General features: G+C 46.1%; 1 protein-coding gene across 7 annotated transcripts in view; it reads left to right on the top strand.

Annotated features, from left to right (window-relative positions):
• The window catches only part of FGF14 (fibroblast growth factor 14), an 812639-nt gene that overhangs the window by 564746 nt on the left and 233504 nt on the right, over nucleotides 1-14389 (top strand). For all 7 annotated transcript variants that reach the window (XM_073569515.1, XM_073569522.1, XM_073569520.1 and 4 more), the window contains one exon: nucleotides 367-470. In XM_073569515.1, the coding sequence (XP_073425616.1) occupies nucleotides 367-470 (104 nt within the window). The remainder of the gene's footprint in view (nucleotides 1-366; nucleotides 471-14389) is intronic.

The following is a 14389-nucleotide window of genomic DNA, read 5'->3' as shown; positions in this document are numbered from 1 at the left end:
TAACATTTTGGATGCACATTTTATCTTTTTTTTTACCAGATATCAGGGATTTGCTCGTAGAGATTGCTTCTATATTTTTCCCATTTCAGACACATTTCCCATTAAAATCAAGCACTTAGGAGAGGCTGACTTATTTCACATTTCCCATGGTGCCTATTCCAAGTTAACATCAGTCATGGATTTGCAGTGGCACCAAAATAATTTGGGAAAATACATATTCCCTCTATCCATTCGTTTTCTCAATGCATTGGAATGTCCTGATAAAGATTGCTATGCTAGCAGTGATGTACTGTTATTTTGGGAGTGTACAGTAGATGCTTACATTAGAGCAGAAGATTATTTTTAACATGTATCTGTTCTTTACAGCATTATTCAACCTCATACCAGTGGGTCTTCGTGTTGTTGCAATCCAAGGTGTAAAAACGGGGTTATATATTGCAATGAACGGAGAGGGTTACCTGTACACATCAGTGAGTACCACGCTTTATTTATTCCTTTATTATAATAGGCAATATGAACAAGGTGTAGGATTTTTATGTTTGCTTTTAATCCGTACCAATCAGAAGGTAAAGCACTGGGTTTGATTCATTCTGGGATAGACATACCATTGATTCAACCTGTAGAGCGGCCCAGGGGCCCATGAGGTAAGGAGCCACACTTCTACCTCAAAAAAGGTGGCATTGTGCATTTTGATGCATTATCGGACTGCAAAGGACCCATAAATTGTTTTTGCACAGGGACCCTATTCTGTTTGTTTCAGCTCCTGAATTCATTATTGCTTTTGCATTTTTTTTAACAAAGAAAAAAATGATTCTTACATTGATGTTAATGTCCTGAGCTCTGGATGTTCAACCACTGTGTCCCCCAACAATCCAAGTAAGGAGCTTGGTTATCTTTGGCACTCCCATTGAGAATGACTGCAGGTGAGGTGTGCATACTGGACCTTCACTCAATTCAGACAAGGAACTTCGAAGCCCCGGTCTGCATCCGTTAGGTTTGTGTTAGGAGTGGCGGAAGGCACAAAATAAAAATATAATTAAAGTGCCTTCGCTACTCGGGGTCCACCGTGCGGAAGCTGGAAAAACCGCAGCTAAGTGAAGGCAGAGCAATCTGGCGGCACTGTGCAAAGGGTTAAACTGCACCCAATTGCACTAAGCAAGCTCTGTTACAATCACAGAGGCTGCAAGCAAAAACCAAACACAGAGACGCTGAGTCTGTTTACGGTCACAGAATCTCAGCAATGCACACGCGTATTTATGGTCACAGGAGTAGCCTTAGCCAGCAGGACTACTCCGTCTAGACATACCGTAGAAACACGTGTACGTGGCGTCACAACTGCGAAAGCCCGGCAGGGCTGCAATCGCAGTGCGGCGATAATTGCGCCACTGGCAAAACGCCGCTATCATGCTGGCGCAATGCAGACACTAAGCTGCTGATATAGATGGAGCAAATGCGCGTTGGCGCTAGCGCTGCTACTGGCAGAACTCAAACACTCATACAGACGTAGTATCAGAGGAATGGGGGTTTCAAATGAGTCCTTCACCAGTCCAAGCATCCATCAGTCCAAGCATCCATCAACAAACATACAGCAGCAAGTATGAATATACTAGCGCATGGCGGAACAGCCATGCACGCTTTTTATAGCGAACAGGACCTTCCGGAAATCTCCAAGGCTCCAGGAAGAGCAAATGGGCTTCGACACAGGACCTGAGCACCTGACTCCCGAACTCCAATGGGCGTTCGTCCCATGAGCATGCTCAGATGAGGGAACAAAGGACTTAGCCTTTGGAGAGAGTTGCCACAGGACAATCTCCTCTGCAATCTCCTCTGCAGCAGGAAAAGCGCAGGAGACTGCAGAATGTGAGGATCTAGATTTCAGCAAAGGAGAGGCAGAAATCTGACTCCTAACAGTTTGGTTTTGTCAATTTGTTTCTTTTTTTAGCATTATTTGCGTTTTAGTTATATATTTATCTAATTCATCATTAACGTATCTTCAAATTTTTTCACACTTTTTTTGCTTAATTTTAGTTTAGCAACCTAGTGGAGTGCAAAATCCATTTTTTTGTGCGAGTTTAAGTTTGAAGGGGTTGTCTGCAATCACTTTGTGCTCTGTGCGCTGGTGCATCACCACAAATATGTAATTTATGTACAAGCTGTCACATGCCAACTAGACATGGACGGCTTCGCTTAAGTGTATTGATCTAGGCTGGACACTTCTAGTCGAAATATTGCTAGCAGTATGAAAATCACATACTTGTGGTAACATGACTGCCTGCTCCATTGTGCTAGCACAGGAGAACGCTAACAACATGCAATACACACAATGTATGGATTCACAAGTCCGCAGTTTCATACAGTGACTGAAGACTTGTACCCTAAGGCTGGACAACTTCTTTCACATTAAACATTTAAAAGCTTAAAATAGCCAACAGATAAGCATATTTGAATTTGTGACAAGTCATAAAAAATTCTGTGCCCAATTTGGTGAATTTGGCATAAAATCAGCTTGTACAATAAAAAAAGAGAAGTAAAAAAAATTGACTTAGTCCCTTCATGCTGCAGCCAATTAACATTTTTTTCATTTTTGTATATTCCTCACTTATGGTAGGCGAACCCCTGGATGTTCGTGTCTGGCGGGTTCGCCAAACAGGTAAAAAAAAGTTTGCGTCATATACTAGAACAGTACCCAAACCAGAATCCGAACCACATTCACTTGAATGGGGGCCCGGACATCCAGTATTTGCAGCGCTGTTATGTGCATCTTAAATGACAGCATGAGCCAGCAGCTGTGATCGTAGGTAAAAAGTATACCTCTGGTTACTGGCGTCGGATGATGGGACTACTACTCCAGAGGTAAACTATTTATCTGCCATCACAGCTGTGGCTTCACGCTGTCATCTGACAGCATGAGAAGCACAGTGCTCTGACCTGTGGTATTAATCTCACGGCCGATTAGAGCCGCCGGTGTTTCTCGTGAAGGTGCCGAACCCAAGCAGTAGCACAGACTTCCTGGTGAAGTCAGTGTTCGGGGTCCTCCCCAAACAGTAGGTGTTCAGTACAGACTCCAAACTTTACTGTTTGAGCTCGCCCATCTTTATTCCTCACTTCTTCCCAGAGCCATCACTTTTTTATTTTTCTATCTGCAGACATATGAGGGCTTGTTTTTTGTGGAATGAGTTGTACTTTTGATAAACCACATTCATTTTACTACATGGTGTACTGGAAAACAGGAAAAAATTTCCAATTGGGGAGAAATTGTGCAAAACAATTCTGACATTGATTTTTGGGAATATTTTTTTATGGTGTACATTTTGTGGTAAAAATTACCTTGCAATATGATTCTGCTCATCGGTACGATTACAACGGTATCAAACCTATTCAGTTTTTTTAAATTATTTTATTAGTGAAAAAAAATCAAAAGTTTGCAAAAAGTCTTCATTTTTCGGTCGATGAAACTGTGCGACGGCTTAATTTTTGTGGTGCAAGACGTTTTCATTGATACCATTTTGGGATAGATATAACGTTTGGATTGCTTGTTACATTTTTTGTAGCACTACAGTGACCAAAAAAACATAATTTGGTTGTTTTTGAATTTTTTCCATTTATGGTGTTTACTGATCAGGTTAATTATTTTTATATTTTGATAGATCTGACTTTTCTGAACGCGATGCTACATATGTGTTTTTATATTTTTTTTAATATCTTTATTTTTAATAAGGAAAAATGAGGTGATTTGATTTTTTTAATTTTTTCATATTTTTAAAACTTTTTTTTAGATTTCACTGTACTTGTTAGTTCCCTTAGGGGACTTGAAGCTGTGATTGTCTGATCAAATGTGCTACATATGGCAATACCACAGTATTGCTGCACATAATAAAAATGACAGTTTCCTTTGAAGCCTGGCCACAGGTTGGGTTTAAAAAGAGCTCCATCATGACAGGCACAGAGGTCTTGAACAAACCCCCCCGGGGTCATAACATCCTATCAGTGACCTGTAATGATATTACGAGTGCACGGATAGGCGTCCCCATTTCGACACTTGTTAAATGCCACTGTCAGAGTTTAGTAGTAGCATTTAACAGGTTAACAATCCCAGGCGATTGTTAGAGGCAGGACCTCTGAATGTAATACACAGCCATCACCTCCGCGTATGATACCGTACATAAACGCCACATGTCGTGAAGGGGTTAAAAACAAAGCACAAATGTTGAACTCTGCCTAGTTTTTTTAATAAAATGTGTGCAAGAATTAACATTGATATTGTATAGAACCATGTGTAAGGCTTTATAAGGCTTTATAATCTGAAACGCGTTGGTTGCTCAAGTGTATGGAGGCCCTGCCACAATTTTAATATACCAATAAATTTGAAGTTTAATCTTGTTTTCCATGCCATCTCTGGAGGATTCTTTCTTTCTTTTCTTTCAATATTATATAGTGTAATACTATGCGGGCACCATACACCAGTTGTCAATTTTGAAAGAATGACATCTTATTGCAAGGATGGAACAGAAATTTGAAAAGATAATTTTGCAACTTGGAGGGGTTGAGTTCTTTATTATTAGCTAGTGCTGCTTATTAAAATTGTGGTTTAATTCCGCATACAATAATCATTTTAATGAACAGTAGGGAAGCTTTCTTCTTTCAGAAAATCATTGTCCACAGCTGCAGTTTACTATAAAATAGCAAACTGCTCCTTACTAGAGTTGAGCGAAACGGGTCGAAAAATTTCAAAAGTCGCTGACTTTTGGCAAAGTCGGGTTTCATGAAACAAAACCCGACCCTAGGGTGAGGTCGGCCACGAGGTCGGCGACTTACGCGCCAAAGTCGAGTTTCAAAAGTTTGTTTTGCGCTCTTTTTCAGCCAATCAGGATCCACGGACACTGTGGGCAACGTGATGACATATGCAGGGGTCACCACCATCTTTCAGAAGGGCATGCAAGTGATTGGCTTGCTTTGGCTGGGCGTCACAGGGGTTATAAAAGGGCGTGCATGCCGACCGCCATCTTACTTCTGCCGATCTTAGCATAGGGAGAGGTTGCTGCTGCTGATTCTGTAGGGAGAGCGTTAGGCAGGGAAGAAGAAAAAAAAACTGCTTCTGCTGCTAGAGATTTTGCCTGTACAACACACCAGTCACTGTGTGTGCAGTGCAAGGGGAGGCTATATTGTAGTGGATCAGCGGTGTTGGTTGTTAGGCTGCCTTCTAAGGCTTCCTGACAGCTGCATTGCTGTTTACCCACTGCTCTGCAAACTGCTTTTTTTAAAAGCAATCCCAATTTTTTTTTTTGTCCTGCTGAGGTACTGAGCGTGCATTTTTTCACACCATACAGCGGTGTGCGCTCCTCACACAGTACCGTGTAACGGCTGTTATCACAGCCACAGTGAAGCTATCTGTGTGTCACTCTGTGAGAATAAGTCGAGGACATGTTCCGTTCTTACAGACCTGCACCTACTAGTTTTGTCTAGCTTTCAAACAGTTAAATATATTTGCTGTTTGATCACATTCAAAACTATAGAGAGACAGCGTGTGTCAGTCCGTATACTTAAAAAACACGGAGCTTGACAATTTTACGTACACCGGACAGCCGTGTACGTGCACGCTCCTCTCAGTACCGTGTAACGGCTGTTATCACAGCCACAGTGAAGCTGTGTGTCACTCTGTGAGAATAAGTCGAGGACATGTTCCGTTCATACAGACCTGCACCTACTAGTTTTGTCTAGCTTTCAAACAGTTAAATATATTTGCTGTTTGATCACATTCAAAACTATAGAGAGACCGCGTGTGTCAGTCCGTATACTTAAAAAACACGGAGCTTGACAATTTTACGTACACCGGACAGCCGTGTATGTGCACGCTACTCTCAGTACCGTGTAACGGCTGTTATCACGGCCACAGTGAAGCTATCTGTGTGTCACTGTGGAAGGATAAGTGGAGGACTTGTTCCGTTCTTACAGACCTACACTCTAGGGAGATTCCTATTCTGCCCAATTCTACATACACCTTGTAGTTTGTGATACACTAGCCAATTTCTGCCTGTGACATAGCGCTCTGATATTCAGTGGGCCTCACACAATCCAAAAGTGTCCAGTGTCCACTAGTGTGTGCAGAAATTCAAAATCTCCCTTATCCTGTAGTCACTTTTTTCACACCTGTGCCATCGAGCCTGTGACATAGCGCTGTGATATTCAGTGGGCCTCACACAATCCATAAGTGTCCAGTGTCCACAAGTGTGCGCAGAAAATCAAAATCTCCCCTGTCCTATAGACACCTTGTACCTTGTTTTACATTACTATATAGTTTGTTGGATTTTGTCTACATTTCTACAAAAAATGAGGAAGGCTGGTGGAAGAGGCCGTGGAATTGGGCAGGGGTTGGCAGCTGGTAATGATGGTGTTGGTGGTGGATCTGATGGTAGTGGCAAGAGCAAAATAGGACCGAATGCAGGAGGTGTTGAGCCTGCGTCATCATCTGGCTCCATAAGGCTTCGAAGGCTTAGTTTTCTAGGAGTTGGCAAACGGCTTTTAAAGCCAGAGCATCAGGAAAAAGTTTTGTCTTACATTGCTGACTCAGCCTCCAGCTCTATCGCCTCCTCTTCTGAAGTTGTAAAAAGTAAAAGCACTGAGTCGTCATTGGAGGCTCATGTTCATGAACCACACCTTTCCTTGTGTCCTTCACCCCAACTAAGATTGAAGGATGACGCAGGCCATACTACTGATTACTCCATGGAGCTGTTTTCACATACCATGCCTGGATTATCAAGTGAAATGGTGAATTACCCAGGCCAAGATGAATCTGACATGGAGTGCACTGATGCACAGCCGCTGATGGATGATTCTGCTGGTACATTCACTCAGAGCACTACATTGTCCTCGCAGTGTACAGAGCCAGATTCTGACCCTGATGAGACTCAGGTGCCCCTTCCCGCACACTATACCACCATACACGGTGACACAGAGGAAGGTGCACATGACATTGAAGAGGAGGTGATGGATGACCCAGTTGTTGACCCAGATTGGCATCCATTGGGGGAAGAGGGTGCTGCTTCCAATAGCTCAGATGAGGAGCATCCACAGCAGACATCGACATCGCAACAGCTGTTATCTGGCAGGCCCGGAGCACTCCAAAGACAAGTTCCAAAAATCAAAAGAGTTGCTGGACAGCTTGTCCAGAGGGTCAAAAGATCACAGCGTGCTAGGCCGCAAAATGTCTGCCAAAGTAGGAAGAGTGCAGTGTGGCACTTTTTTGAACAAAATCCTCATGATCAGGCCAAGGTTATCTGTAAGAAGTGTGCAAAGACCATTAGCCGAGGGAAAAATCTGAAAAATTTGAATACCAGTTGCATGCTTAGACATTTAACCAGCATGCACTTGCAAGCGTGGACACAACACCAAACCTCAAGTGCCACATGTGCAACTGATCACAAAGAAGGTAGTCAGCAACGCTACATTGTTTCCCCCACTGTAAGCCCACCGGTTAGCACAGCAGCAAATGTTGAGGTGTCGTTGCAAGGCCACAGCAGTCAGGGAATCCCACTGTTATATCAACGAAATACTGAATCTAGGCCATCAGAAAAAACACCAACTCCATCACCATCATCAACTCTCTCTCAGTCCGCCCTGTCCACCGCTACTTCCACCATATGCAGCTCTCAAGTCCAGCTCACCCTCCCAGACACTATGAGTAGGTCAAGAAAGTACTCAGTCTCTCATCCGCGTACACTGGGTTTGAACGCCCACATTGCCAAACTAATCTCGTTTGAGATGATGCCCTATCGGTTGGTGGAAAGCGCAGCTTTCCGCGAACTCATGGCCTATGCAGTACCACGCTATGACCTACCCAGTCGTCACTTCTTCTCTCGCAAAGCCATCACAGCCCTCCGCCATCATGTAAAAGACCGCATTGTCCATGCACTCAAGCAGTCAGTGAGTGGAAAGGTGCACCACACAAATGATGCATGGTCCAGTCGGCATGGCCAGGGCCGTTACGTGTCCATCACTGCGCACTGGGTTAATGTGGTGGATGCAGGGTCCACAGGGGACAGCGGTGGTGGGACAGTGCTGCCTAGCCCACGGTATAGGAAACAGTTGGCTGTAGGCGTTCGACCCTCCTCCTCCAGAAGCGAAAGCTCGTCCACAGAGCGCAGTCGTACGAGCACTCCATCTGCAGCTGCCACTGTTGCACACGAGGTGTCCCCCTATCGAGCAGCTAGTGGAAAGCGTCAGCAGGCTGTGTTGCAGATGATGTGTTTGGGCGACAGACACACCGCTGAGGTGCTGGCCGAGTACTTGAAGCGACAAACTGAGTCATGGCTGGGCAGTGTACATCTTGAGGCAGGCAAGGTAGTTAGTGATAACGGCCGTAATTTTGTGGCAGCCATAGCCCTTTCAAAACTCAGCCACATACCTTGCTTGGCTCACACCTTGAACCTGGTGGTGCAGTGCTTCCTCAAAAATTATCCGGAGTTAACAGCCCTGCTCCAGAAGGTGTGAAGACTGTGCGCGCACATCCGCCGGTCGCCTGTACACTCCGTTCGTATGCAGAAGCTGCAGCGATTGCTCCACCTTCCCAACCACCGCCTCATTATCGACATTGCAACAAGGTGGAACTCCACCCTGCACATGGTGGAGCGGCTGTGCGAGCAGAGGCAGGCCATAATGCATTTGTGGGAGGATACACGGCCAGGCACTTTGAGAGCAGACAAGGAGTTGACAGGTGTGCAGTGGTCAAAGCTGAAAGACCTCTGTAAAGTCCTTCAGTGTTTTGAGGAATGCACACGGCTGGTAAGCACTGATGACGCCATCCTAAGCATCAGCATCTCACTTATGCGTCTGCTCATGCAAACTTTGACGCACCTTAAGGAACAGGCGTCTGCAGCCAATGTTGATGAGGAGGAAGAGGAGGAGGGAATCCTTGATGACATTCAGCCATTGTCTGCTCAGGGACCTCTCCTGGACGAGGTGGAGGAAGAAGAGGAGGAGGAGGATGATGATGGGGATGATTACTTAGGGGAGGAGGATGCATCTCGTGGGGCAAGTGAAAATGTTGGCGTGGCAAGGTCTGGTACAGGGTTTGTGCGTGACTGGAGGGATGTGGATTTGCCAGAAAATGCTCCTCCAACCAGCACTCGCAGTGCATCATTGACACTGGGAACATTGGCCCACATGTCAGATTATGCCTTGCAGATCCTAAAAAGGGACCCCCGCATTGCCAAAATGATGAACGATGACGACTACTGGTTGGCCAGCATCCTGGATCCACGCTATAAAGGCAAATTACAAAACATCATGCCACAGGAGAACCTTGACCTAATAATGGCTAATAAACAAGCAACTCTGGTAAATCGGTTGCTTGAGGCATTCCCAGCACACATCAGTGGTGATGGTTCTCACACGAGCCGTACGGGCCGGGGGCAGATTGGCAGAGGTGTTCATGGTGCACACAGCAGAAGTGGCGTTGGAGACAGGGGTTTCATGACAATGTTGTGGACTGATTTTTCAAGTACCGCTCACACAACTGGTAATACTGCATCGATGGAAAGTGACAGGAGACAGCAGTTGTCAACTATGGTTACAAACTACTTTTCCTCCCATATCGATGTTCTCCCACACAGGTCATTCCCCTTTGACTATTGGGCCGCTAAATGGACACCTGGCCTGAATTGGCACAATATGCCTTACAGGAGCTCGCTTGCCCAGCTGCAAGTGTGCTATCGGAAAGAGTCTTCAGTGCAGCTGGATCAATCCTGACAGAAAAAAGGACCCGTCTGTCAACCCAAAATGTGGATGATCTAACCTTCATTAAAATGAACCATGCATGGGTTTCCAAGGATTTTGTCCCACCTTCCCCTGATGACACATAGGGTGACAGAAAAATGGCTTGCTTTGGTCCACCTCTTCCTGGTACTTCACCTATTTCGCCTTTTGCATCAGCAGAATGTCCAACATCAGCATATGCCACTTTCTAAAACTCCCTAACTGTGCTGCCCCCCCCATGGCCGGGGTCACCACCTAGCGCACGACACCGTGCGAGTGCCGTTGCCCTGGACAGGTGGGTAGGCCGACTCTTGGGCACGGGCACTGGCACAGGGTCCCTCATAGTGCAATCAAGTGTCTCTGACGGTGGTGGTGCACACCCACCGTCAGACACACTGCCGTACTATGAGGGGCCCAGTGCCAGTACCGACGCCCACGAGTGGGCCCCCCTTGCTTGGGCAGGGCCCCAGCATTTGCAATCTTTACCTCTCCCTGCTCCTCCGCTGTGTAGTCTGGGCCGTCAAATCCATACTGTGCCTGACACCATCTGAGCCTGCCTCCTGATGTATAGACATATATTTTGAATGTGTACGCTATCCATACATGTTATCCGGGGATACGGTACCCTTTCTCACCTTTGTGCAATCACGTGAAATCCATACTGGGCCTAACACCGTCTGAGCCTGCCTCCTGATGTATAGACATATATTTTGAATGTGTACGCTATCCATACATGTTATCCGGGGATACGGTACCCTTTCTCACCTTTGTGCAATCACGTGCAAGCCATACTGGGCCTAACACCGTCTGAGCCTGCCTCCTGATGTATAGACATATTTTGAATGTGTACGCTATCCATACATGTTATCTGGGGATACGGTACCCTTTCTCACCTTTGTGCAATCACGTGTAATCCATACTGGGCGTGAGAACGGCTGGCGAGCTGTTAAGCAAGCTACAGCACCTGTGGTTTGCACACGTAAGTTTTTCATTTTTTCAGGAATGATGGTTAGGCCTAATTCCGGAACTGCGGTTGACCTGCACTTACTGGGAAATCATCGTTCGCGGGTAATAATTTTAATCAGTGATCCCCATCACTAACGTTTTTCAGCGGGTTATCTGCACCTGTAAGTGACAAACGCTGGCCTTTTCAGTGTAGCGCACATGCAGCCACGGACATGTAAGGGCATGACACACCAGTTATTGGCCAATCTCATGTGCCAGAGCCTCACGTGTCCCTCTAGTAAGCCGGACTCGGACCGCGGGGCATGACGGAGTCTCGTTCGTTAACGGAATTAAGCTTGCAATGTGTGCATCTTTTCTGTAGCTGGCATGGTTGAAGATTCCCAGGTGGAGTCGAATTTAACCGTAGGCTCCACTCCTGGTGGTGCCCTTCTGGACATTCCTTTAAGGTTCAGCTTTGCAACCATACTGCCCACGTAAAACAAACACTTTGCCTTCATGAACACTGTTTGGAGGGTCATGACTCGTGGGAATAACGCCGCCTCATCAGTTAACCTGCTAGAGAGATCCTTCGTTGCTCCCAAGCATGACATCACACTCCCTAGGAGGAAGGTAATGCCACTGTGGCGACCGTACTCCTGGGGGCGACACAAGTGCACTGATGCCCAGCCACTGCTCGATGAATCTGCTGGTACATTGACCCAGACCACTACATTCCCCTCGCACACTACACAGCCTGAATCTGACCCTGATGAAACTCAGGTTACCCTTCCCATATACTGTTCCATCTTACACGGTGACAAAGAGGAAGCTGCAGATGAAAGTGCAGGTTCGGCCCACCCGCCATCAGACACACCACCGTACTATCAGGGGCCCTGTGCCAGTGTCGTCGCCAACGAGTGGGCCCCCCCTGCTTGCTCAGGATCACAGCACTTGCAAGGTTGAAATACTGTGCAGTGAGATGGAAGATGGGGACGACGAGGAGTCCAGACTAGTACAGGGATTCCCTAGCGAGGAGACTTATTTGATTGTTTTCAATGTTGGGACAGCAATTTTTGGGGAGCACTATACTCTGGAGAATGATAGATGGGGCCCACCATACACTGGAACATTCCAAGGGTGGACATCAGACACTGGAGCAGCATTTACAGGGCCCATTATACACTAGAGCATTAGAAATGGGGCCCATTATGTTTGGAGCATTATTTGGGCCCATAAGACAGTGGAGCTTCATCCATGGGGACCAACATATACTGTAGCATTATGTGGAGCTCATCATATACTGTTTCAAACATTCTATGGGACCAATGATTCTGTATGGAGAAATAGATGGGCCTCGTCATGAGATGTAAAAAGTGAAGTATTTTTCATTGTACTATACCGCTATTTCTCTGCCGTATCGGAGCATGATGAGTTGTGGTATGTGTTAAAGGGGCGCTCTTTCGCCCAGGGCACATGAAAACCTGGAGCCAGCCCTACCCCCCCACAACTTTAGCCAAATAACCCCCATTTTTCAGTGCGTAACTTGTATTATGAAGTTAATTAAGGTTGACAAGCTTAAGTAAGAAGAATTGATGCTTTTGGCATTCAAATGGGCACTGTAGGTGTGTTTCCTGTCCTCCTCTCACTGCCGACTTTTATTCCCCATTGACTTACATTGGGCTTCGTGTTTCGGGACGACCCAGGCTTTTCCCTATAATCGGCCGATCTTGCTCGACCCGACTTTTGGAAAAGTCGGGTTTCACGAAACGAAACTCGACCCTAAAAAACCAAAAGTCGCTCAACTCTACTCCTTACTTATCATGCCTGGGTCTAGCTCTGGCACTAATTCAAGTATGTTATACTGGTTGTGGTGCTGTTAGGCACATCAATCAAGGAACTCAGTGGCTCCACCAGTAAAGACAAAAGTCAAAAACTCCCACCACCCCTAAATCCGCTGAGCTCACTAATTGACTTCTGCACTGTTGACACAACATCAGCACCACACTGTTAACATGACATCAGCACCCCACTGTTAACATGACATCAGCACTGCACTGTTAACATGACGTCAGCACCGCACTGTTAATATGACATCAGCACCGCACTGTTAACAAGACATCCGCTCCACACTGATAACACAACATCAGCACCGCACTGTTAGCACGACAGCACCGCACTGTTAACACGACAGCACCGCACAGTTAACACGACAGCACCGCACAGTTAACACGACAGCACTGCACTGTTTGCACGACATCAGCACTGCACTGTTTGCACGATATCAGCACCGCACTGTTAACACAACATCAGCACTGCACTGTTAACAAGACATCAGCACCGCACTGTTAATATGACATCAGCACCGTACTGTTAACATGACATCCGCACCACACTGTTAACATGACATCAGCACCGCACTGTTAACACGACATCAGCACTGCACTGTTAACACAACATCAGCACCGCATTGTTACATCAGCACCGCACTGTTAACACAACATCAGCACTGCACTGTTAACAAGACATCAGCACTGCACTGTTAACACAACATCAGCACCGCATTGTTACATCAGCACCGCACTGTTAACACAACATCAGCACTGCACTGTTAACAAGACATCAGCACCGCACTGTTAATATGACATCAGCACCGTACTGTTAACACGACATCCACCACACACTGTCAACACGACATCAGCACCGCACTGTTAACACAACATCAGCACTGCACGCCTAACACAACATCAGCACCGCACTGTTAACAAGACATCAGCACCGCACTGTTAATATGACATCAGCACCGTACTGTTAACATGACATCCGCACCACACTGTTAACATGACATCAGCACCGCACTGTTAACACGACATCAGCACTGCACTGTTAACACAACATCAGCACCGCATTGTTACATCAGCACCGCACTGTTAACACAACATCAGCACTGCACTGTTAACAAGACATCAGCACCGCACTGTTAATATGACATCAGCACCGTACTGTTAACACGACATCCACCACACACTGTCAACACGACATCAGCACCGCACTGTTAACACAACATCAGCACTGCACTCCTAACACAACATCAGCACCGCACTGTTAACAAGACATCAGCACCGCACTGTTAATATGACATCAGCACCGTACTGTTAACATGACATCCGCACCACACTGTTAACATGACATCAGCACCGCACTGTTAACACGACCATCAGCACTGCACTGTTAACACGACATCAGCACCGCATTGTTACATCAGCACCGCACTGTTAACACAACATCAGCACCGCACTGTTAAAAAGACATCAGCACCGCACTGTTAATATGACATCAGCACCATACTGTTAACATGACATCCGCCACACACTGTTAACAAGACATCAACACCGCACTGTTAACATGGCATCAGCACCACACTCTTAACACAACATCAGCACTCACTGTTAACAAGACATTAGCACGGCACTGCTAACACAACATCAGCACCGCACTGTTAACACAAAATCAGCACCGCACTATTAACAAGACATCAGCACCGCACTATTAACACTACATAAGCACCGTACTGTTAACTTGACATCAGCACCGCACTGTTAACACAACATCAGCACCGCACTGTTAACATGACATCCGCACAGAACTGTTAACACAACATCAGCACCGCACTGTTAACACGGCATCAGCACCGCAC

This window comes from Dendrobates tinctorius, unplaced genomic scaffold, assembly GCF_039654945.1.
Source record: "Dendrobates tinctorius isolate UK_male_01 unplaced genomic scaffold, ASM3965494v1 ptg000026l, whole genome shotgun sequence".
Classification (NCBI taxonomy): domain Eukaryota; kingdom Metazoa; phylum Chordata; class Amphibia; order Anura; family Dendrobatidae; genus Dendrobates; species Dendrobates tinctorius.
This window is presented reverse-complemented; position numbering and strand designations above follow the sequence as displayed.